General features: G+C 37.0%; 1 protein-coding gene and 1 pseudogene across 8 annotated transcripts in view; both read right to left on the minus strand.

The window, feature by feature from the left end:
- The window catches only part of LOC144341432 (surfeit locus protein 1 pseudogene), a 33,283-nt pseudogene extending 24,582 nt beyond the window's left edge, over positions 1-8,701 (minus strand). The window contains exon 1 of the transcript XR_013418353.1: positions 1-8,701. This exon is cut by the window's left edge and continues 24,582 nt beyond it. The product of XR_013418353.1 is annotated as a surfeit locus protein 1 pseudogene (transcript).
- PDE4D (phosphodiesterase 4D) overlaps positions 1-25,997 on the minus strand; it is a 1,577,486-nt gene that overhangs the window by 379,281 nt on the left and 1,172,208 nt on the right. Inside the window, exon 1 of one of the 7 annotated variants that reach the window (XM_001101097.5) lies at positions 13,192-13,508. The exons of the other annotated variants lie outside the window; for them this stretch is intronic. Coding sequence (XP_001101097.3) covers positions 13,192-13,280 — 89 coding nt within the window. The 5' untranslated portion in view covers positions 13,281-13,508. Of the gene's footprint in view, positions 1-13,191; positions 13,509-25,997 lie in introns of those variants that run through there. 7 annotated transcript variants of the gene reach the window in all.

Genomic DNA, 25,997 nt, shown 5'->3' on the forward strand with positions numbered 1-25,997 from the left:
AGGCAAAACTCAAATATAATAACAACTTTCAGAGGCCACTAAGATAGATACTAAACTTTGAAAGACAATATAATACATCCTTAACACCTTTCCCAGTTTCTGAATCAAGTGACTCTTATGTAAAAATTACATACTTTTTCTTTTTTTCAGAGATGGGGTCTCACTGTGTTGCCCAGGTTGGAGTGCAGCCCTGTGATCACATTCACTGCAGCCTTGACCTCCCAGGCTCAAGCAATCCTCCCTCAGCCTCCAGAGTAGCTGAGACTACAGGAAGGTACCAACATACCCTACTAATTGTTTAAATTTTGTAGAAATGGGGGTCTCACTCTGTAGCACAGGCTGGTCTCAAACTCTTGGACTCAGGCGATCCTCCCACCTCAGTCTCCCGAAGTGCTAGGATTACATGGTAAACCACTGTGTCCCACCTCGTATACTTTCTCGAATTTCATGATGTGAAGTATCTGTCTGGTAATAAAGTGATGTTTTACATCATGAAGCCCTTAGAATACATTTGATATTGCCCTAATGTTTACTTATGTTCCCTAATATGCCACAAAGCAGAGAGCCTTAAGATTGGATTTTGAAAGCTTTAAGAAATGGGACCCACAGTTATTGCACACACTATTTTTTCTGGACATCATCTAATAATGAATGATCACATTTTGACATGGTACAAACTGAACCAGGTCAACTAACTTGACATGCCAGAAGCCGGATTGATATCATCAATCAGTTAAGCTTCGGAGAAGGTGACATAAAAAATTAGGAATACATACATCGCCAGAATCTTAACATTAAAAAGACATAATGACTATAATGACAAAAAAGAAAGAAAATGAACGAAAAAAAAACTTCTTTAAATGCACGGGTAAATAAAATCTTGAAAAAGCAATACACATTTATTTTAGCATGCCTTACATTGGCTATGCATTTACTAATGTTTTTTCAACAGGTTAAGGTGGTTTAGGAAAAGTCCAAAACATATTTTCCAAGAAATAATATATGGGAAGGAAAACCTGATTTAAAGTGAGCACAGGATATACAGCAAGAACTCAAAGTAGGAGATGGAAATTTTCAAACAGAATAAAAGATTATTTATTGGTTTTTGCTAACAATGATTACTATTCGTTTGAAAAATGAATCTGGATAAAATGTAGAATAACATCACATATTTAAGCTGCATATGGACCAAACAGGGAAAACTCTATTTCTGCATATCAGATTGTTTCTTATTTTAGTCACTTATTTCACAGTTACATAGTATTCATCAAGAGGAGAAACAGACAGAGTGTGAATGGCTCACTGTTACCCACACTATTCCTGGAAAAACAGGTCTTAAAGATTAAAAGACCCAACCCGCATACATAAAAGGCATGATGACATCGTTATTACTAGGCAAACATTTATTAAGATGCCATCATTGAAAACGGATGACCTATACTTTGGTAAAAATGTAGAGAACTGAAACATCACTTTGGTGGCGACATAAATATGGCAAGCAGTTTGGAAACACATTTGGCAATATCTAAAGTTAAAGGCACAACCTTCGACCCAGAAATCCTACCCCTTGGGATATACCCAAACCCACATGTATGCACAAAACCCTGCAACACTACATGTACATTTGTTTACCAAGTGATATATCCAGTAATGTTCATTACAGCTCTAATTCATAATGGCCTAAAACTGGAATACATGACTATCCATCAACAATAGAATGAGTAAGTAAATTGTAGCATATCCACTTGGTGCAATATTAACACAATGAGAATGAAGAATGCACAAAACAATATGAATGAATCCCATAAACACAATATTGACTGAAATAAGAGTTTACATTGTACAATTTCATTCATATAAAATTTAAAAGTAGTCAAATCTATGCTATTGGAAGTCAGTTAGTGGTTATCTTTGGGTGCATAGTGACTGGAAAGAAGCATAAAGGGGTTTGATTTTGATCTAGATGTTGGTTATATGAGTAAAAATGGCTAAGTATTTTTTCTCACTTAGTGGCACATTCACACCCATTATTTTATACCAATTAGATCCTTGTAGAGTGCTAAGGGTTATATATAAACAGCAAAGAAAGAGAATCCTTTCCATTCCATCCAACATGAGGAAGGCAAGACTGGAAGACTTTTTTTTTTTTTTTTTTTTAAGTCGTATAGTGTTAAAACAAACAACAAGCCTTTTAAATTCACTCCAAAATACAGGATAATTTGTTTCCCCCACTGATAATAATTTCTTCTTTCCTTTCTTGGCATTTTGGTGTGTCAGACCTCCCTAAGGTTTATGTTGTTTCAGTTTATATGGATTTGCTTTCAGGAAAAAACCTGATGTTCCTTGTCCCTGAGTATCTCATCCAAGGGGTTGAAAAGCAGCGCATACAACAGAAGTTGTACAAAGCTATCCTTGTCATCTTCTACATGGGAGGACAGAGAACAAAAACGTCCCCACCAGTGAGTGGCAGTGCCACTAAGAACCTCCTGAACACCTCTACTCAAGGCATTTTGAACTTTATAAAAAGAAACTGAGGAAAGTTAGGATGGAAAATATATAGTCCTTTTCTAGAACCAGTTAAGATGTGAGATAAACAATTATTTGAGTAATGAAATGTTTTCATCTTTTAGTTCATCTGAGATCAGGGCAGTGATACTTCATAGAACCCACAAATAAAAGCTTTTCATCAGGTACAACCTGAAGATGGCAGAAGGAGTTTTTTTGCTTGTTTTTTTCCTCTACTCAAGTGGCCACTCTTTCACTAGAGAATGTACTTACGTCATCAAATTAATGTGATTCTTAAACAGGACATAAATCTTCCGTTTGGATGAGAACATTAATCAGATTCATCTAATTTTCCATTCTTTGTCTAAACACTGCCATTATGTGAAAAGAAAAATTCCTGAAAATCAAGGATATTTTGCAGTTAAACCCCTCCTCCCAACCAGTCTATTTTGTTACCCTATATAAACAAACTCTGCCACTACATTCCTTTATCCATAGCAACTTCCAGTGGGTAATCCACAAATCAATTAAAGGCAAGTTAATTGCCAAAACCGGATCAAGTGACAAGCATTAGAAGCATAATATTTATGGGCACTATCCTAAAACTTTGTGTGTTGGAAAAGTTTCATCCGGCTAGCTTTCCTTTTAATTCAAGATTTAAAATTTGTATTATTTCTTTGAAAATAAAAAAGTAATCTCATAATTACTCTTAGCTTATGATGGTTATGTTTTGTAGGCAGTCACGGACAGATATTTCAAACAAAACAAGGTTCCTACTATAGGGCTATTACTACTGCTATTGATTTTTAACTTCCAATTTTCTTTGCTTTAGTATTTTCTATGTATAAAAATTTTTGAGATAGTGTGAAACAATGTAATAGAAAGTATATTGTAAACTGCTCCTCCTTCCCCTACATCTTTTCATCTTCTTCCTTGTTTTACTTTCCCTCATTGTATTTTTATAGTAACAGAGAAGCAAAGGCAAATTCACTCAAGAGACTAGAGACTGAAAACAAGTCAGTAATGAGGTCAATATTTATATGGTTCCACTGACGTTGTGCAATTCTGAGTTTCATGGCTAGAACTACAAATGTACTCACAGATGTACGGAACGCACAGATGTTTGAACTTATATGCAAATAAATTATCAATTTCTTTAAAAAGGCTTCCCTGGCTTCCCCAAGCAGAACTTCTCATCTCAGTCTCTATTTATTTTATTTATTGTTAACTAATTTTCTCTCTTCCTCTACCAGAATGTAAACTTGATGAAAGCAGAGACCACATCCATTTTGTCCCTCACTACATCCTGTTACATTTTTAGGAGTATTTATAAGTCAGTTGTTAATACCCAACAGTTATTAAAAATTAAATTACATAAAAATTGTTAATTATAATTAAATTACGTTAAAAACAATGGAAATAAGTATTCAAAACTCATAACCTCTGAATGATTTGGTTACATTTTACTATTATTACGTTTTGGGGGCAATTTATGTCTATTGTATCTATATGATAGAAACACCGTATATAGTACTATGTATCTCTTGCCAACTCCACATTTAGTGACCTCTGCAGTTTGAAATGGGCGGGTGAGAGAATTTTTTTGCACAGAAATAAGCAGTTACTACAAATAGTGACCTCCCCCCTCCCCCATGGAGAGCTGGTTGTGAACATTTACCGCCTGAATGATCTTTTACATTCTGTTCTGTTCATATTTGAATGTTTAATTCATTGTTATAATAATTTTAGGGTTTTGTTTTTATAGAGTTTATTTCTTTAGCTCACCACAAAACTTATCTTTTCAAAGTTTCACTTCAAAGCTTTCCTTTTCTTTTCTTTTCTTTCTTTTTTTTTTTTTGGAATGTGACTTACATACTTGTTATCTTTGAACTGTCTTTTGCATTTGATTGGCTTAACATAATTACAGTAATATATATTTACTCTATTCACAAATCCATCTTTCCTCTTTATCATTTTAGTTTTTTTCTTCCAAATTTACACTATTACCAGCTAATGAATTATATAATTTGAGCCGTGTAACATGGCTCATGCCTGTAATCCCAGCATTTAGGAGGCTGAGGTGGGAGGATAACTTGAGGCCAAGAGTTTGAGACAAACCTGGGCAAAACAGACCCTAAAAAAAAAATTTGTTTTTAAGCCAGGAATGGTAGGGTGCGCCTGTAGTCCTAGCTACCCAGCAGGCTGTGACTGGAGAATCCCTTGAGCCTAGGAGTTTGAGGCTGCAATGAGTGATAATGATGCCACCATACTCCAGCCTAGATGACAGAGCGAGATCCTGCCTCTAAAATAAATAAATAAAATAATACAATCGGACAAGTTTTAAAGTACCATATAGTACTCTTCCTTTGCCAATGGAATTTTCTTTTGCTCTGATTCAACTCTGTGCACTTATATAACCCAGCCTTATGGAAAATCAGACACCTCTCTTCAGCCCCTTGTCAAAGTCAAAAAGGCTTGTCAATTATAGTTCAAAGGTAGAAAAAGTAATGGAAGTTAGGAGGAGGGAGAGCCAAGATAGAAGGTGGGTATATGACTGTGGCAAAGAACATGATAGATGCTGAGGGCTCCAGAACAAGGAGTACCAAGGTAAAGTGTATGGAATTGAATGCTTCCTCCTTCATGAGAAGTATTCCTTATTTGCTCTGCCCAGATCAGACAGGCCTTGATTCAGCTGCTCAGTCAAGGTACCGTCTCTTAAAATCACTTGATGGGGGCTCAACCACTTCATGACTTAAAGACAAAAATGCACTCGTTGAAAATCATAAAATCAACATTATGAAAATAAACAGTATAAATTTTACAAACTACTATTTAAGCATAAACATTCATACCTATTACACATTCAGAAATGGTATGGTTTTAACAACAGTGAAAACCATTCTCACACTGATGATCAGAAATACCCACAGCATGATTCTAAACCCTTGGCAGTGGGGAGTGTCTCTTCTTCTTTAGTCACCTTGATTTTTTTGTACATCTCCTGGCAGCACATTTGACAGAGCTCTGTGCTGGTCCATAGCCTGTAGGCTACCTTATAAAATCAATACCTTTATATTTATTGCAGAGTTTGTAATCTTTCTGCCTGTGGTTGTTCCATGCGCTGTCATGGTAAGACAGAAAACACTCAAACTGTATTTCCCGTCTCTACCTGTTTCTAGTCTACATTGATAATTGAACAGATTCTTTTGAATGTTAGAGATGGAGCTTTCCTTCAATTTTGAAAAAAATGCATATAACGCATTCTACAAAACTGTTGTTTACAAAGTGGTACTTCCCTACAAGAATCCTATTGTAGCTGTTGTAGCAAGTGACTTTTAGACTTGTAAGTAAAATGTCCGAGCATAATTTTACTTGGATAAGTCTATTATTCAGAAACCTGTCCTTCCATGGTCATTGCCCAATTATGACTCATACTCTCTCCTGTCTGCAAGAAGTGTGCTCCAAATCATTCATTCTTTTTGCTGCCTTACTGAAGGCATTGAATTAGATGGCATATATACTGAAGTCGGGGGTGGGACAATGGAACAAAGATTTTCACAGAAGCACACAGAGCTAGGGTTCTAGCTCTGGCCAGGCCACTATCAAGCTGCATGACCCTGGGGCCTTTCAGGATCTTCAAGCTCTTCAATGTAAGACAAATGAGTTTGAACAAATGAACCATCAGGTTCCTTCATCTCTAACCCCCTGTTCCCATGAATGTGGCTAAAGGAAGCACAGTGTCCTTACACTTGCCATGAATTGGAACACATTTGCTAATAGGTTCATTCATTTAATACATATACGCCAAGCACCTACTATGTACCAGACACTCTTCCAGGCATTGGCTATACAAAGGTGGAAAAAAGGACAAAAAAATTGCTGCCATGTGGAGCTTACATTCTATTATTAATAATAGCTGAAATTTATTTTAGTGTTGTCTATGTGCCAGGCACTTTACATGGCTAACACACCTAATCCTCACAACACCCCATTTTACAAATAAGGAAACTGAGGCACATGAAGTAACTTTTCCAAAGTCTCATAGCTACAAGCGATAATGTGAAAATGTGAACCTCAGCAGCAGTGTGACTGTAGAGCTAGCCAACAGTCAATCATTCCTGCACACTACCTTTCTAAGGTGAGTCTGGGTTGTATGTGCAAGTTGCTTATAAGGTAACCATTTATAACGCAGCTCTACTGTACTATTCTGTGACCAACAGAGGTACCAATGATGACAGTTTATCTGAAAATGTATTTCACAAAAGAAGCTTTATAAAATTTGTGAAATGTTAGTGAAGACTTGGAAATGCTATGAAAGGGGTGGTAGGTAGTCCTGCACTCATGTACACGCTTTCATCTAATCTGCACAATGGCCTTATGAAGTAGATATTTTTATTTTCTATTTATGTACATGGAAATGGCTCAGAGACGTTAGGAAAAACTGCCCAATCAAGAAAGCAGCAGAGTTGGCACTGGAGCTTGGTCTGTTTGGCTGTAGAGCCAAAGTTCTCCTCCTACACCATGCTACCTCTTCCGACAATATGCAATGGTTGTTAGCAGTATTGTTATTCTTAGGTATAAATGTTGCCTATACACTAATTATTTTTTCATTGTCAATTTAGCCAACATTACTCACAATTTGAAATATCATTAAGAAGCCTAGTTTAATAGTCAAGACTATGCCAGTAGAATAAATAGACATGACACAGGATGAAGTTGACCTCTCTAGCTCAGAGAATCTTCTGGCTCCTCTGAACAGCTGGCCAAGGAGTAATATTTTGGCAGTAAAATACAACCACATGACCAATGTTTTTGGCCAGATGAAATGAGCCAGATGGAAGCCCATGAAGCAAAACCCAGGAGGGGGCAGAAGCAGACAATATAAAATCACTGATTCATTTTCCTTTTTCTTTTTTTTAACATAAAAATATTTTTATTTTGATGCTTTTGCTTAGCATTCTTTTAAACCAACATCAATTAGGTTAGAGGACAGTTTAGATATTATTTAATAAGTTTATATTTTAACTGATTACTAAGCCCTATTCTATAACAAATCACATGGTGTTCTGTCTTCAGAGAAAGATTCAGAGCTAAGTAGAGAAGATAGTACATCTGTTAGAATAATACCTGTCATTACGGAATTTTTTCCTTGTGTGCTAATAGGATCTGGTCAGGAAGCTGGAGGTGGGAGAGTGACCAGCAGTCCCGGTTCTAACACAGACTTCCAGAATTCATACCAGTGCAGGTTTCTTAAACTTGCTCTGCCTGGTTTCCTCATTTGTAAGATAAAGGTAATGCTAGATCCACTTCCCAAGGCTGTTTTGGAGGATGACATGCATGAGCTAATGCATGTATGGGATTGGGAATGCTTCCTGGTGCATAGTAAGTGTCCGATACAGACTAGCTCTATTGTTCTTACTTTGGACTTTCTTTTTTTTAAGGTAGAAGGCCAGAACTTTATACCACATGATCCAGCATAAAGGCAGTCTTTTTACTTCATTATTCAGGGACAGGGCTTTAGCAGCTGATCTGTTACACACCAGGTGTCCCACGTAGGAATATCTTAAACCACAGATATGATGTAGCTGCAGAGAGTCCACACCAGGTGACGATGTACTGCAGATGCTCGTTCCTCAGAGTAACTCTGGTTTGCCCTCCAATGGGTCCTCCAGGGACTGTGCTCTCCCAGGTCGGTGCAGTGGAAGGGAGTGACCACATAGGCCCCACTCTGAGTTGAGGAGGAGATGCGGCCAGCCTCCCAGGCCTCCCGGGCAGGGTCCACCATGGTCCGGGGCATCATATACAGCTCCTTGGAGTGGTCAAAGCACCCCTTGACTTTCATTGGTCTATACTCCATATTTTTCAGTTCCATTGGGTCTGCTGGTAGAGGGACAGGCTCAGCCAGAACTCTAGACTCCAACTCTGCAATCAGGTTCAGCTTCCACTTCCGACGTTGGACCTGCCATGTGCCCAAGCCAAAGGCAGTCACAGGGATGAGGAGCAGGACCCACTGAAGAAAGGAGTCATCTTGCGCTTTTGTGGCAGATGCTTCTGCTGCAGAACTGCCACATCTGGGCACGGGGAGACCCCGAGGACGCTCCTCCAAGCGGCGCTGGCAGGGGCCCGTCCCAGCCCCGCCGCCCGCAGCCCCAGCTGCCGTGCAGCCACCGCCGCCATCGCACCCGGCCCCGCGGGCCTACTTTGGACTTTCTAACCACATATGTGTGTGGTCTCTAGTCCCTGAACCTCCAATTGTTCTTCTCCTATTTGATAATAATTACATCCATCCTTTTCACTTACCCTAAAGCATTAAGTGAGATGAGCTGTGGCACACTAAAAACAACAGTTGTCAGATCTGTTACATCTGAAAAGCTTTGAAAACTAAAAAGTGCTATGCAACAGGAGGTATTCTTGGGGTATGCAGAAAGTTATGTCCTAGTGTATTGATTCAGGTGGCGCTCACTCCCTTTCTAAGATGTGGGTTCCAGACAGCTTTTTCTCATGGGAATTGTGCAGTTTGGTTGGGCAATCACTGATGTGCTACCACTTAGGTTTTGGAAGTGGCCAAGAGTAGCTATGAGACCACACTCTCCTATGATCCCTGCTCATACCTGCTACTATACAATTTCCAGATCAAAGTTGCAGATTTGATCTTTACTTCCTAAGAATACAGGGGATAATTTAGGGATATCTAGATCTTCTTATTTGAGCAAATATTGCTTTATCTTTTCATAGCCCAGATATCATTTGTACCTTTGTTTATTGATGTGATTGTCATTCCTCCTTCCTTCTACTGTTCAGTCTATGTCATATCAAACAAATTTACTCATTAGACCTTCTACATCAGGTATAAGCATGCACATACGTACTTAATTAATCACCTGTTTGGTAGCTCTGCTAAAATGCTGGGAAGGAAAAGATGTTGAAACAATTGGCAAAAATGAGATTTGGAGATTTTCTGAGAATTTCTATCCCCTGACCCCTATTACTATAAAGGGCAAGAAAACTAGAAGACACTTCCTGTTTCTGGTCTGTGGAATGCTATGGAATAATCTCTGCCCTACATTCAAATGTACTCTGATTGACTTTCTCTTCTATTTACGTAGTACCTACCCTATACTCATCAGGTAAAATGTTCCTTTTAACATCCCTTTTTAAGAAGACAGAAAGCAGGAAATGTTTTGTGATTTGTTCTCTTTGGAAGACAGAATCATCTCAAGAAGAGTAATTTTCTATTTAAAGTTTCCTTGAACACTACTGTAGTTTTAAACAACAATGTATTTTAAAATACAAAATTCCCTAGTGTTCTCTTATTGGAGTTGTCAGGGTCCACACGCTTGCTAAATATTTGCTCCTTGATTCTTTCCTTACTTCCCAGGTAGTTTTTTCCCCATCATTTTTTAGGTACTATATTTAAACAACCAATATAAACTTATATACATTGTTTTCTCAAATTTAACATGAGCACATCACTCTCCTCTTTCTTCTCTATAATACTTGGGGGCGCGTTGCTCTAACGTAATTAGGTGAATCTTTAAACACATGTGCCAGAACCTAGGCAGATAAATCAGCACCTTGCCCTCAAAAATAGTACTCATCTTTGTAAGCAGTGCCCTAATGCTAACACTGATCCCATTACTGAAAACACGGTTGGCACTCTCTTCTGGGTTCACAGAGAAAAAGTAGCTTCCTTATTACGTAATCCTCTGCTTTCTCTCTTTTTCTGTTCCTCACTCCTCTCCCCACGGCCCTGCTCCACTCCCCTCTCCTGCCTTTCCTTCCCTCTCCCTCTTCTTTTCTCTTTCAATCCCTCTTTCTGCCTCAAACCAAAATTAATAAGCTATATATTAATCATTTTTGTTTTTTAATAAAAATCTACTTCAACCACATAAGACAAAAAACTGTCACAGCTGAAAAACTTTCAGATCTATTTTGAGCATTGTAAACTGTTTAAGATTGTATTTCTCAAGAGTCAACACTCATTAAATGTATATGATTTGCTATTACTTTAACAAATCAGACACTAATTGAATTTCATATCTTACAGACTTGGCTTTCCATTAGCCTGAATGTTACCAGGGAGCGAAAGCCATGCCAAATAAAAATATTCCAGCTTAAAGCTAAGTGTACCCCCAGTATCATGCATTATTATCCATTTGAGAGTCAAAGAAAAATGACACTACAATAGGCACATTTGAAGATTTTACAAGATATAAAATATTGCTCATAAAAAATATGGGAGAAATTCAGTGAAGAAATGTTGTCTAATGTCCAGTTCTTTCAGTTGCTTCAATAATGGAATCATATCCAAAGCCTCTTAAAGGTCAAGATAAGCTTAAGTTACTTGCGCCATTTAAGGATTTTGTATATTTTTTAAAATTAAGAAATGCAAAAACAAGGCTGTGACATTATGAGATATTTTACATGTTTACATCAAATAGTTTAACACCTTTAATTCCAAGAATGCTATGCAATAAAACTATGTTCTTCAGAAGATAATTATAGCATTTAACTGTGCGTGCATGTGCCTGTGTGTGGTGTGTATATGTGTCTGTATATATATATAGTGACTCATGGTGCATCTGAGGTATTATGGTATGATAAAAATTTTAAGTTATATAATAAGTACCTTTTTGCATTATTGTCAGTAGATTGTTGTGGCTGAATGCATAATCTCCTTTGGATGAGTGAGGGACCTGCAGAAATGCGAGAGCCAGTGGCCAACTGCCTTCCTACCTCCCTAACCCTTCCACTCAATTCAACTTATGATAGATATGATCATATCAAGTTGGTTATGCCAATAAAGCATTATGGGGTGATGCCAAATAAGAAAGGGTAACAGGATGCTTTATCAAATAGACATTACTGGCATTCTTGCTGTATATAAAGAAGCTTCAAACCTCAAAGAGTTTGCAGTGCAACTGGAAAGATAAACTAGAACCTCCAAACAGTGAAAACAGCACATATAAAAAATTAACTATTATGTGGGAAATTGTATATTCAGATTAAGAGGAAATAAAGGAAGGACTAAGTCTCTGAAGCTTCCAAAGGAAATGGGCTCATGATGGATATTTGAGATGTCATCCTTACCTCTTAAACTTGTTACAAATTAAGTTTGTTAAAATTACAGATGTGAGGTATTCAAATACATGAAAAAGTTATCCTTAGCTGCTAATGCTTATATTTTGGAAAGGGCCAGAACTTGACCAAAGGAACCTTGAAAAAATATATTTATCATATAGCTTTAAATTTTTATCATACCATAACACCTCAGATAAAAATATCTTTGCCAAACTGAGAGTAGAGCTTAAACTTTGCATTTCATGAGATTTCTCAAATTCTTTAGTCCATCAAGCTACTGCTTTTACTTTATTCAGCAGTTGGAGATTTATGATATTAAGGAGCTTGTGATCAGATCTCAGTGATGAAGAGAGCCTAGAAGCCACCATAAATTGGAAATATGCACAGTACAGTTAGCAAATAATTGATGTTAAGTTCTGAATGTACGATTTAGCATATAATAAACATGAGAATCACATTCGACAGAATGCAAAGCACATAGTAGGCATATAATTTCAAATTTTCAACCAAATTTTATAGCTATTACAAACTAACGTAATAAATCGTTAATTTCTTTTCAAATAAAAATTATATTTATCTCTTGCCAAAGTTTGCTTTTGCATTGTTATAACAAATTTTTTAATTTGATTTCTCTGATTTTATAGTTTCCTAAAAGTTCCAAGGACATTGTCTTCTTTACTGTCTAAAGCAAATAATCCTTATAAATCATTTTAATTCAAATTTTGAATGTTTTCTATGCAGGAAAATCAGAACACATTTTAATCCTGTGTTAATGTACATTTCTACATAGGCCTGGCAGCTTCCAGATGTGCTATATTTGGTCTAAATAAGAGAGACCTTATATCCAAAATTTTGCAAACAATGTCACTTCTATTTACTATTGATTAAATAGATACCTTTCAGTGCTATAAATTTTAATCAATAGAAAACAAAAAAAAGCTTTTATTTATAAACAATAATAAAGAATAATCAATCTTCTCTTTATTAATACCTAGAATACTCAAATGAGAAGGAAATCCAAGATTTTTTAAAGTGTCTTCTTTTTTTTTCCAGTTACTTGGTTAAAATAAGCTGATTTTCTTGTAAAACAGTAATTGACAGTTTAGTGAAGTCATGAGGTCAAGATTTTTAATATTATTTCCAGAAACAAAAGATTATTAAAATATTTAGTTTGACTTCATGGCATCTAATTCTGCTGGGCAAGATTAACACTGAATTACTACCTGAAACAGCATTAGTTTCAATTTTTTCATGTGGATGTGCCCTGAAACACTTATAAAGAATACTGTAGTGTTCTTGTTGTTGGTTTACCCTTCCCTAACATTTAGGTTGACTATATGAAGCCATTAGACAAGTTAACACACTGTTTTTCAGGTGGCAGTAATATGAATGCTTTGTTAAGTTTGCCATTTAACTCTCAGAATTAGCTTTTAAAGTTGGTCAACTTTCTTCAACTTCTGCATCATCTTCTTGGCTCTTATTTCATATATTGTCAAATTAACCAGCATTAGGAGTTAGAAGGTCAACATAGGGCAAAGGCTTATTTGCAAGGGGCCTAAGGCAGTTAAGCAGTTCTTCCTAGCTACAAAAGGAAAAGAGCAATACCTGTAGGACTTTGAGAAACGCAATCTTGATTTGGCTCCTGTAGACGGTCCTGGCACTGTGGCTCCCAGAGGATCCCAAACAAAAGCCATTTGTAAGGACGATGCCAAGATCCACAGGAACCACAAGAAGTCAGAGCTGGTGCTGGGCCCTGGGGCCCTGAGGCCCCGCAGGGAGCAGGAGCAGGAGGCACTTGTAGCTGAGTGAGGGCATTTCCTTTGTGCAGTAGTATGCGCTGACAGAGAGGTGGCAGGCTGGCTGAGGCAGGGCTGGAAGGGATGGCCAGGACTTCCTGCTGCATGACACTTGGCCTTTGCAACAGAGCTTGCTTCACTCAGGCCTTATCTCATAATTAATGTGAGAAACACTCCCTAGAAAATTTGTTTTTAAATATAGCCCCGATTAAACAGCATAGTCACATGCCACTCCTGAAAAGCACAACACACACACACATGCATGCACACATGCATGCACACACAATGAAAGGTGTAATTGAAGTGGGTAAACCTTTGTATCAGTGTGAACTTTAAAAACTGTAAACCCAGAGGGCTTTATTAAAACTTTTTAAAAAGTAAATACATGCCTATGACTGGGTCATCTGAAAAAGATTACTAAATTTCACACAGCTAACTGCCAACTATAATTTTCCTTATTTCAACTTCTCTTAAAAAGAGATGGATATCATTCTTAGTCAACCTTCCACAGGATGTAAACAGGATTTAGTCGTCTTGAAAATACCAGTGCCTCTCTACAAGTCAGTGTGAGAAAAACAGGCAGATCACTTTCAGAGCTTTTGGCAGCTTTTCCCTCAAGGAGTTAGAGAGTGAATTACAATGCATGACTTTGACAACAAAGATCAATTATCTTGTCCATTTTCTATTCCCTAGAAACATTTCTTAACTCTGATAAATCCGTTAAAACAACTTTCTTTCAAATTAAATAAATGATGAAAGCCAAATAGAATCCTTCACATGTTTTATGAGTCCAGGACATTTTGGGAAAGCATCTATTTCAAGATATTGTACCCATGGAGTCAAAGGACCCTAGTGCCGTCATCGGTCCTCACCACTGAGTGGTATTCAATGTTAACAATGCAGCATAATTTCATCAGTCCGTGTCCAAACACTGCCCCGCGGGTAACCTCAACTGTAAACCAAGGGAGAGCACCACTTCTCCAGGATAAGATTAGAGAGGCTTCAAGTGTCCAAGAGAGAATTTAACCCTCTCTGAACCGGACAAAATTGACCAATAGTTGAGCTCAGTGAACATCACCATATCTGCAAATTTTCAGACCCCTAAAGCTCTATCTGTCTCTTGTACACCAAGGGAGTCTTGCATATTCATATAATTTCAGTAAAAGCTCAAGACATTAAACATTATGCTTATTTTCACAACAGCATCCAGCACACCAGGGGTTCTTAAGAATGCTACAGGTTTCATATCAGCTTTGGAGATGAGTAATAGGAAACATTTTTACAGTTTCACCTCTTCCTTATCAGACACATGAACTCAAAGAAAGTGGGTGAGTGAGAACTGCCCTGAACAGCAGCAACCTTGGAGGAGCACAGAGTTCAAAAATAAACACAACACATTCTCTCTGAATCAACTTGCAATACTGTAATACTTCACAAACTGTCTTTTTGCTTTTGTATAGCGATCCAAATTTCGCATGGGCAAAACACGTAGCTACTTTCCTGGTGTTCTCAAAGAAGGACTGAAAAGGTGCTTATACTGATGCCAATCTGCCCTTCTGGTGCCTGAAATGCTACCATTATCATTTAATTCTTTCAAACTATTTAATTTCCATTTTGGGCAGCTCTTAGGAAATACACACATTCCTGGCAGAGTTAGCACTGAGCTGAACGACTTGCTGCTTAGTAGAATGTCTTAATCTGAGACTAAAGCCAGACAGTGTAAGATAACTGGCGATCTGTGTGAAGAGGGGAGGAATCTGTGTAAAGAGCTGGTGGGGTGGGGTGGCTTGAAAGGGAGGGGGAGGGAGGCCACGAAGACAAGCCTAAGAGTGGAAGGGATGTTGCTGGCAAAGATGGACTTTTTTCACCCTCCAGGCAACACAAAGCTCTCATTTTGTCCAGTGGTGTTTAAAATTTTGTAGGTGAAACAGCGTCACTGATTTGTAATAAAAGCTACAGTCTATGTATATGACTTTGGAAGCAGAAAAATATTTTCATTGTTATCCCAATTTTACTGATAGCAAGAAAAACGTCATCTTTCTATTCAGGCTACAGCCAGCAGCACACATTTTCACAAATAATTAACTGCCTTTGCTTACCAATTTACATTTTTTAAAGGATATTAAATTAATGGATATCTAATTGATAAACTATACGGACATACGAATAATCTAGAATGAATCTGCTAGGGAATGTTCAACTATTTCTAAAAATGTACAAGGAAGGAGAACCAATCTTGTCGTTTTCATTATTGTCAAAAACATTTCCTTCTTTCCCCCCTGCTTCGTAAAGGCAGACATCTAGAACAGTTAAGCAAGATAAAAACAATGGAACTGTAAATGTGAAATTATGAACAGGAAAATCGAAACTCTGCTTCATTTTCCCAGTGTGAAATCAGTTACAGACACAAGAAGTGTCTGCCAACATTAATGTTACTTTTTCTTAAATAATTACTTACCGCCTCCTTTTCATTTCTTCCACACAGTTACACATAATCCCGCTTAGGTTACCAGGCCTCAGTAAGGTCATAGAAATAAGCTACTTATTTCTGAGATTAATTGTGAGCAAAATTAAGCCTTGATTTCAAATATAAGTATCAATATTGTTTTTAAGAACTGGCTAATATTTCACAGACAGGAGAATTTAGACATTTGGAAAAAATAAAAAATTAAATACAATGATTTTCTAGGATGAATCTTTACTAGCATTTATATTACAATAAGCTGTTTATAATTTTTACTTCATGGGTATCAAAGAGTAGAAAATAACAAAGAAGACATCTTTTGAACATTCTAATTACTGTCATTTATTAAGTGTTTATTTTTCCAGATGAATTTTAGTAAAAGCACGATTGAAGAGCAAGGAGAGATGTTCCATCCCTGGGACAATTTATTGTTTACAAGTTGTGCAAACTAATTTTATATGTCCCAGGGAAACCGGATTCGGAAATCTAAACATTGCTCCCATCCAATTGTTATCCATGTAAGTCCTAAACCCCCTAAAGTATCAGCAAAGTGCCCATCTCTTGCCAATAACTTAGCTCTTATGTTCTGCAGAGCTCTAAATAAGGCATCTCTTTTGTCTCTTGAATATTTCTGGGATTTTGGTTCCAAGATTCCAGATGTTACAAATGGCAAATTTGGGTTTCGGTGTCTGACACAGAAACTCAGAATTTCCTTTATAGGAGACAGCTACTATGAATAAAAATGAAACTCTCAAATTTGAGAGTGGGATAATTTAAACAATCCACACAGGTATTCAATTACTTGCACATCAATTCTCTAGTTAACAGGCATACGGAGGGAAGAGGGTTGAACTGAACTTCAGAGAAATAAACAGTTATATCAGTGGGGTTGCGTTAGGTTGAAAGACATTGCTTCAGGAAACCAGAGCAGGCAGATAGTGGGTTTCAGGAGAGTGCTGTATTTTGAAATAGTCTCTGGTTACAGACTCAAAGCCAGCAGAAGTTAACGTGGAAGCAAATAACAGACTGTTATTTACCATCTACTTCTGATGAGGGTGTCGTCGTAATTCTATCTTCAGAGTGATAGATTGCAAAAGAGTGTGACAAAAGGCAGTTTGACAACGGGACTTGTGTACTCCTTAAAACTAATGTCCATTCAGTACAAGTAAATGTAAAAAACATTTTTTATTACATTACTTATCATAATCAACTGTAAGTTATTTCTCCAAATGAAGTGTTGCAAAATAATACTAGAATTTTCTTTGAATTGCTTTCAAATATTCATTCTGAACCTTATATGAGCCTACTTGATTGAAAAGTCAATTAATCCATGTTCTGAAATGGGAGACAATTATTTTAAGATTTGGCAACAGTAAAACATTAACATAATTGAAGGAACCTCATGGTCTGAAGAACACTGGGAAAGCATGCTCTGTGCTTTAAGCGTCTACAATTGCATTCATTACTCATATATGACCCAGGACACAAACAGACACAAATTATAATTAAAGAGCTAAAATCAGGATATAGACTAAAACAATCAATAAGAGGCATGCTTAAACATAATGATAAAAAATCAATACAACTACGGATTGTGAATCAAAATGTTTTACTAGACACTTAAGGTTTCCATCTACATTATGTTTAGGAATTTTTTTAGCAATTTGGAAAATAACTAAATCAAGCTTTTCTATTCACTAAACTAACAAAGCTCCTTCTGAATACTTGGATAAATGGGGTTGAAGGAAAGATATCACGGAGGAAGAAATAGAAGGAAAATAAAATAAATTTTATGTTTATTGAGTATCTACTAAATGATTGACAAGTTCCTAAGATATTTTTCTAACTATTCAAAAAATATTTCTAGACTCAAATTCTTTAAAAATCTTGAAATCAATGTAGACTAATCACTTGAAATAAAGAATTTAACACAATTTTCGAACAAGTGTGTAAAAGTCTTCTGGTGTCTGTAATTGTCTTGTTCAATTCTCTGCATATGAAAATTTTAAAGGTCATAAAAATTCTTTCTGTTTAATATTCTATTCATGAATGCAGTCTTAAATAAAAATCCTACTTAGCTATTGACTGGTGAGTGAAAGAGTGGTGGATATAGGATTACATCTTGAAATTCACTTCCTCCGGAAGTCTTCCCTGCCTCCCCACACCAGGTGATGTCTCCACTGCACTCTGCACTTCCTCTTTGTCAGTGTCATCACATTAGTAAAGACTTATTCAGTGTCTGGCTCCCCTGATAGATCTAAACACTATAAGAACATGGATTACGTCTGCTTTTCATCTGGGTGCTCAGTGCTTAGCAAATAGTCTAGAGACATAAACAACACAATTATGTTGGTTTAATAAATTGACAAACCAATATTTTCAGGGCATCTTAAAAACAAGATGGACCACTTACATTATATTCTTATATGTGCCTAAATAGGGGCAGAAAATTCACAACAGGTAATTCAGGTAGGGCTTATTTAGTTTCATTTTCCTATTTGATCAATTGATTAACTTTTTAATCAAAACACCATTGGGCAAATCTTCAGGGCAGCACTTGCATAGGAGATTAGAGATTAGAGTTACAGTTATGCCACGACTTGCCATGTGACCTTGAAAATCGTTGCCTGACCTTGCTGAGTTTCAGTATCTTACCCATTTGGTTCTCATTTGAGAGCCACTGCAAAGAGTTTTTGAGAGGGCTGAATAAAGTAATTTATATAAAAACATTCTGAAAACTGCACAAAATTTTAGGCACATACTACTGATGTTTGTAAGCTTTTGGGAGAGGTAGGAAAACTATTTTTATACTGTTAGAAACATTTTCAAGTTCTAAAAATTGCCAGTTGGTTACTTCATGAGCATGGTAAGTAGGCATACCATTTTATCAGTTTCAAAAACAATATCAGTCTTCAGTTTTGATAGATAACATTTTTCTCTATTTGAAATCTATATATCGCATGTGTGTAAGAATAAAATATTAGCTGTTATATTTTGAAGGTTAATCATGTGAAGAAATGTTAATGTTTTATTTGCAGCATTAAAACACTCTATGAACTTTGTTTACAAGATCTAAAAAAATTAGGTGGCAAGAAATTTTACTAAAACTAGGTGATGGAATTTCTCGATTGTTCAAAACTGTAAGCTTCTCCTAAATACAGAAATATTTCTATTTGTTTTTTGAAAACTTATGGGATCCTAGAGACAGGTTGTTTAATTGGGAAACCATTTGCAACACTGACTCCAATTCATGCTACCCTTATTGTTGACCACACACCAAATAAGGAAAGAAATGGCTTCTTCTGACTTTTTAGAATTATGCTTACAAATAAGCAAAAGCAGTGATGAAATTGCTAGGCCGAGAAACAAAATCACTCCCTTGAGAGAAAAAAAAAAAAGACCCCCAATACCAAGAATCCCTAAATAAAAATCTCACGTGCTAAATTTTGGTGCTGTGGATTTTTTTCTATGACTGTTCAATATCTTGTTAAATCTGGTTATCCATTTGTTGGAGCCAACAGTCATAAACTTTCCCATTCCTGAGTACCTGTCATCCTCAGACCCCTTCCTTACTTGGACACTTGCTGTGCACTGAATGAGTTTGTGAACCAAACATTACCATAATGTCAGGGTAACTTTTCTAATTCCTCATTTTACTATGATGATATCATCCACTTATTTGGTGTTTATTCTGTGGTGTTTATTGACCTTGCTGAGTTATAATGTCTTATCCATTTGGTTCTCTTTTGAGAGAGAGCCATTGCAAAGAGCTTTTGAGAGGACTGAATAGGGTAACTTACATGAAAGCATTCTGAAGACTCTGCACAGAATTTTAGGCTATAATATATATTATATTATCCTCACAATAATTTATCTATGTGCTTTATGTTATTTTTATTCTGTATCACCACTGAGGAAATGAAGGTTTACGAAGTTGAAGTAACTTGCCCCTATGATCATACAGCCAATGAGTAGCAGATCTGAGGTCAAAATTGAGGTCCCTCTTAATTGCAAAACCTATAGGTTAACCAGTACATGCCTAGAATATAAGTAAATACAGGAATGGAAAAGGTCAGGTCCCCTTCCTTGAAGAATTAAATCATAAGGGAAGTTTTGAACTTTCACAGGAAAAGCAATTGGTGTCAGGTATAAGATCTACATAATGTCACTTAATCTTCCAACTCACGAGCAGACATTATTATCACCACTTTATAGATGAGAAATCTGAGACTCAGAGAGGTTAAGGAACTTGGCTAAAACCACAGAGGTAATATATGACAGACATGTGAGTCCAAGTCAGTTTTGCTTATCTCTAAATCGTGTCTCCATTGTGCCTGGCTTACCCTAGATCTTTCAATTCCTAATTCTAGGGACAAAATTGGCCTGTGAGCCTGGGGTGGGACTGAGGCTGTAAGTAGGGGCTGAGTGGGTTCAACTGTGGTAACTAGAGAGAGAGAAGTCCTAGAGTATAGTTCGGCTTAAGGAAAAGTGATCCTGTCAGTGTTTGTATGCATTGTGCACTGCCCTGCACTTTTCCTCTGAATATTCTACATAGGAGAAAAATCACAACACTTTTCAGTCCATCCAACCAAAGGTAACAATGTGCTAGGGGCTACAATAGAAATCCGGATGTTTCAGTAACAGCAAAAGAAAACAGCTTATTGTTGTTGTTTTTGTTTTGTAACAGAATATATAAACCTTAGGGTGCCACATACTAGCTCTCTCAGGACCAGGTAAGAAATTTGTAACAGTCATTTACACAATTAGGCTATTATTAATAAGGCAATAGGACTGGTTCTGGTTTTTGCTTTCAATGTTACCACTAATTTTATTTCTACTGGTTCAGTGGAGTTAAGTGACTTTTCCAAGTTTGGAAAGTGATAAATAATGGACTCGGTGAAAACTTTAGCTTACCTCTAAATTTTAGAGAATAAGCCATTTTTATATTAGAGATTTTTTTTTTGTTAAATTTACCACCTTAAAAATGTAGAAGTAATTTCAGAACACATAATTGTTATTTCATTGGTCAGATGATATTCAGTAAAATCATTTATGGCAAAATTCTGAGTTAAATTTGACTTATTTTTGTTTGATATATACGCTATAAATGAGTCTTAAGGGATTGAACTTATATTTGAAAATAAAACAAACTTTGGTCAAAGAAACAAAATTATAACTATGGGTTTTTAAGGCTCACCAGGGCACTGGATGGTGAAATGCATGAGGCAGCAATCATTCTTCTAAATATTCTATAAGTGACCCTAACAAAAACACACAATGCTTCGAAATAAACACAGCTGAAAGATACAGACTAGGAAGCTACTTTCTACATGGAATTTTGTTCAACAGCTAATCAAACCAACCAGCTTCCCTTCCTTCTTTACTTCCTCCCTTCCCTTCCCTTCCCTTCCCTTCCTTCCCTCCCTCCTTCCCTCCTTCCTTCCTTCCTTCCCTTCCCTTCCTTCCCTCCCTCCTTCCCTCCTTCCTTCCTTCCCTTCCCTTCCTTCCCTCCCTCCTTCCTTCCCTTCACTTCTTTCCTTCTCTCCTTCCCTTCTTCCTTCCTTCCCTCCTTCCTTCTCTCCTTCCCTTCTTCCTTCCTTCCCTCCTTCCTTCCCTCCTTCCTTCTTTCCTTCCCTTCTTTCTCTCCCTCCTTCCCTCCTTCCTTCCTTCCCTCCTTCCTTCCTTCCCTTCCCTTCTTTCCCTCCCTCCTTCCCTTCCTTCTTTCCCTCCTTCCTTCCTTCCCTTCCCTTCTTTCCCTCCCTCCCTCTTTCCTTCCTTCCTTCCTTCCTTCCTTCCTTCCTTCCTTCCTTCCTTCCTTCCTTCCCTTCCCTTCCCTTCTTTCCCTCCCTCCTTCCCTCCTTCCTTCCTTCCTTCCCTCCTTCCTTCCCTTCCTTCCTTCCTTCCCTTCCCTTCTTTCCCTCCCTCCTTCCTTCCTTCCTTCCTTCCTTCCTTCCTTCCTTCCTTCCCTCCTTCCCTCCCTCCCTCCTTCCTTCCCTTCCCTTCCCTCCCTCCCTCCCCCCTCCCTCCCTCCCCTTCCCTCCCCTCCCCTCCCCTTCCCTTCCCTTCCCTCCCTCCCTCCCTCCCTCCCTCCTTCCTTCCTTCCTTCCTTCCTTCCTTCCTTCCTCCCTCCCTCCCTCCCTTCCTTCTTTCCCTCCCTCCCTCCTTCCTTCCCTTCCTTCCCTCCTTCCTTCTACCCACAAATGCATGTTTAGCATCTCCTACGTGCCCCCAGGCTATGCCAGCTGCCTGCTAGTAGTCATTGGTAAACACGATTCATGCCCAAAGAGAACTTAGAGCTGAATGAACCAAAAACTGAAACTCAAGGGTAATAAAAAATTTGACTGGGCTTACATTTATTTAAAGTATCAGGGCAACAAGAAAAGAAGGAATAGAAAATATTTATAGAAATAAAAAATAACATTTTAATTATATACATTTAAGAAAAAAATGTATATAATTAAGAAGAAGGTGATCAGGTATGAAGCTCATGCCTGTAATCCCAGCACTTTGGGAAGCGAAGGCGGACAGGTATCTTGAGCCCAGGAGTTGGAAACCAGCCTGGGAAACATGGCTAGATCCCATCTCTACAAAAAAGAGACAAGTTAGCCAGGCATGGTGGTGCATGCCTGGGGTCCTAGCTAATTGGGAAGCCGGAGTGGGAGGAACACTTGAACCTGGGAAATCGAGGCTGTAGCGAGTTGTGATTGTGCCACTGAACTCCAGCACTCCAGCCTGGCTGACAGAGTGAGACCTTATCTCTAAAAAACAAACAAACAAACAAACAACCCAAGAAGATGATTTTTCAGATCATCAACATTAAAAACAAATCCAGTGAGATATTTTTGGTGAAATGCTAGTTTGTAACACTGGCCTGGGGGAAATATTTGGCCTCAACCAGTCAATTCTCACCCTTCTGTTAGAGTGGAAAGAGCACAGGAGAGATACATTTGTACGGAAGTTCCTATTTCAGCCCAGTGTGGGTCTAAATAAGGGCTTCATGAACAGGGGTACAGAGATGGGTCCTGGTGCCTCCTTACAAAAGCTTGCAAACCAGAAAGAATCTTACCTCAGAAAAAATATCTCTGTAACCTATGGTAGTAAGCTTTTTCTCAATAAAACATATCAGTACTGCTTACAACATTTAAACGGACAAATGGTCCCTTTGAATCCTTCTTATACACATAAAGAAAAAATAAGCATGCCTTAGTAGGGCAATCAGTCCTGGAATAGTCCAGAATGAGCCGAATTAGGGATGTGTAAAATATAAACTTGATAGAGCATATAAGACCTGTTTCAGAGTAAATATTTAGGATACTTGCCATGTCAAAAAGAGTTCCCCCCCACAAGATGGTATTATGAACATTTTCAAAAATACAGAAAAATTGAAACAAGTTTACAGTGAACACCTGTGTATCTATTGTTTAGATTCCAACAGTGACATTTAAGAGACTGCTTCTTAACAGGTGATTATCATATTAGGTGAGCAATTATTTAGATGAGACTCATCTGAATAATATTTAGGATTGTGCCTATGTTGAACCTAAGTCATAAGCCTCTATGTTTTCTTCTGGAGTCTATTTTGAAGAGTGGACTTTGTACAGGAAAGACAATGTGTTTTTTTCTATGTCGTATAAAGCACAAAATAAATTGGAATTTCTAAATCTTACTAACAAAAATAAATTCAGGATAAAAAGTAAATCTAAAGATACGCTCAAGATTATGAGTTATCCAAATCAATACCCATTTAAGTGATAAAAGCTATCAACCATGAAGTTTTATTCCAGTTTAGTCCTAGGTAAAATGTTTTTGGAATTCTCTGAAATAAGAAAATTGTTGGTAAGTTATAAATCAGTCAAGCACTTGGGAATGAGATGATTGGGAACTTTCCACTGTTACTGATATTGTACAAACTAAACTATGATATTTATAAATCAAGAGATGTTTTAGTAAGCAAGATGTTTTTGGGTTTTCTGTGGGTTTTATTATTTTGTTTCCTTTTGATATATTTTAAATGAACATTATATAAACATTTGGCCTTGTTATGAACAAGACATAGTACTTTTCTAATAAACGAAAAAAATCTCAACCTCAATAACTCTATTTTTATTCAATTATTTCTGATGTGGCTAGTGTAAAAGTCAGCTTGCTAACTTCTCAGCAATTTGAAATGCAGGTCAAGGTCAGATGACATCACAAGAGTGACAGAGAAAACCTAATTTTAGTCTCCATGAAACTGAAGAACTCAACACAAATGACTACTGAACACTCAGCCCATGTTTGGAGTTGTACGCTTGCAAAAGCATCCTATCAGGAAGGAGCAAGTACTGCAGAGAGTCGTGCAAGAAGCTAGTGTGCTCTCAGGTGCTCCAAGAGCTGTGGGAAATCTCAGATTCAGACTATTGACTTCTCAAGTACATTCAAAGAATGTGTATTTGCAACTCTAATATAAACTCATTAAAGCAGAAGTTCAGAGAAAATAGCTAATACAGCTATAAATAGCAGAAAGTAGCATTTTCCAAAAAAGTTAATGTTAATACTTTGTTTAAAAGCATATTATAAAATTGTCAATACTAAGTAGAATCTAATTACTCCTGAAAAGCATTTCTCATTTAAAATCTATGAATTAAAATATGCACCAAAATGTTGATCAAGTTATTTCTGGGTAATAGAATGATAGACATTTTAAAATTTTATTTTCCATAATGTTTATATTTTCTACAATAAAAAAGATGACTTTTATAATCAGAATAAATGAAATACATGTTATTAAAAAACTGGAGTAGTCAAGTTTCTTTTTTTCCCACCAGGAATTTTAGGTTTTTAGTTTATTAGACTTCAAACAAAGGTCAAGAGTAAGACTTTTGAATCATATTAAATTAAACATGTCTCACAGATATTTTACACATTGGTGAGATGTTAAGTGGTCAGAGAGAGAAGTCCTGAGAAGCCAGATAGGCATACACATCATTTAACACCTATGATGGTATTATTTAAAATCAAATCATTAATAGAAGCAGCATGATGCAGTTTGCAGAAGCAGAACTAGAGAAGACAAGAAGTCTGCCTTACAGAGCCTAAGAAGAGGAATGGCGAGGAAAAAGCAAGAGAGAGAAAGAAGCAGAGCTCTTAATAGATGTAAAGAAATCCACTTCGTGCCAGTTTGCAAGGAAATTTTCCTTTATGAAGAGCCGAGCTCTTAATAGATGTAAAGAAACCCACTTCGTGCCAGTCTGCAAGGATATTTTCCTTTATGAGGAGCTAGATGTTTGCACAGCGCCCTCTTGTGAAGAGAGGTTTTCGTGACTGTACCTTTACCCCAAGAGCCAAGAGCTTCAAGTATCCTTCCAGAGCAATTGCTTAGCTTTCATCAGCTGAGGATTAACTTCCAAGGCTTTTTGAGGATGCATGTATGGGTATGAGTAACACACAGCCTTGACATCCGAATTCTCTATTATTAAATGTGCACATAAATATTCCACAGAGTTGTGCTTCTTAATGATAATGCTTTAAAAAGAACTTCCTAAAATAGGAAATTAGCATCTATGTTTGTTCCCATGACTTGTGAAACTTGCTCTTTTGCTCTGATGAATGCTGTTTTTCCAATTGGTAAAAGAAAATTGAAAAATTGAAAATTGGGGACTATATTAAAAATCAAAAATTGTCCATTCATCTTAAAAATATGGAGACATTTATTTATAAAACATTACTATGCTTATGAGTGCCATTTGAAAATGCATTAGGCACCTGAAATTTCATATGATAGTCACTGACAAAAATATTACCATTTGAGTAATATGAGAATTAGAGACATTTGGTGTGCTTGATTTAGCATGTTAATTAGAAGAAAAATCTTTATTCATGTAAATGATTCCACTGATTTGCAATTATCTGGATAACTGCTCAGCAGGAAAAACCAAATTTTAGATACTTCTCCCAAAAAAATAAATTACTGTGGAATATGGTACAATGTATGCAGGAAGAGTTGTGCTTTATGTGATATGCTGACTCAAAACAGGAGAGAAAATGACTTCTCACATTCAGTTGAACAATTGATTGGGAAGTGAGTACAGTCAGTGTCTGTGCTATGTATTTATTGAGGAGCTCATTCATTGCTACTCACTTTCCTACTCAAACCATCATGAAAAACATGC

The sequence above is a fragment of the Macaca mulatta genome, chromosome 6 (assembly GCF_049350105.2).
Source record: "Macaca mulatta isolate MMU2019108-1 chromosome 6, T2T-MMU8v2.0, whole genome shotgun sequence".
Taxonomy (NCBI): domain Eukaryota; kingdom Metazoa; phylum Chordata; class Mammalia; order Primates; family Cercopithecidae; genus Macaca; species Macaca mulatta.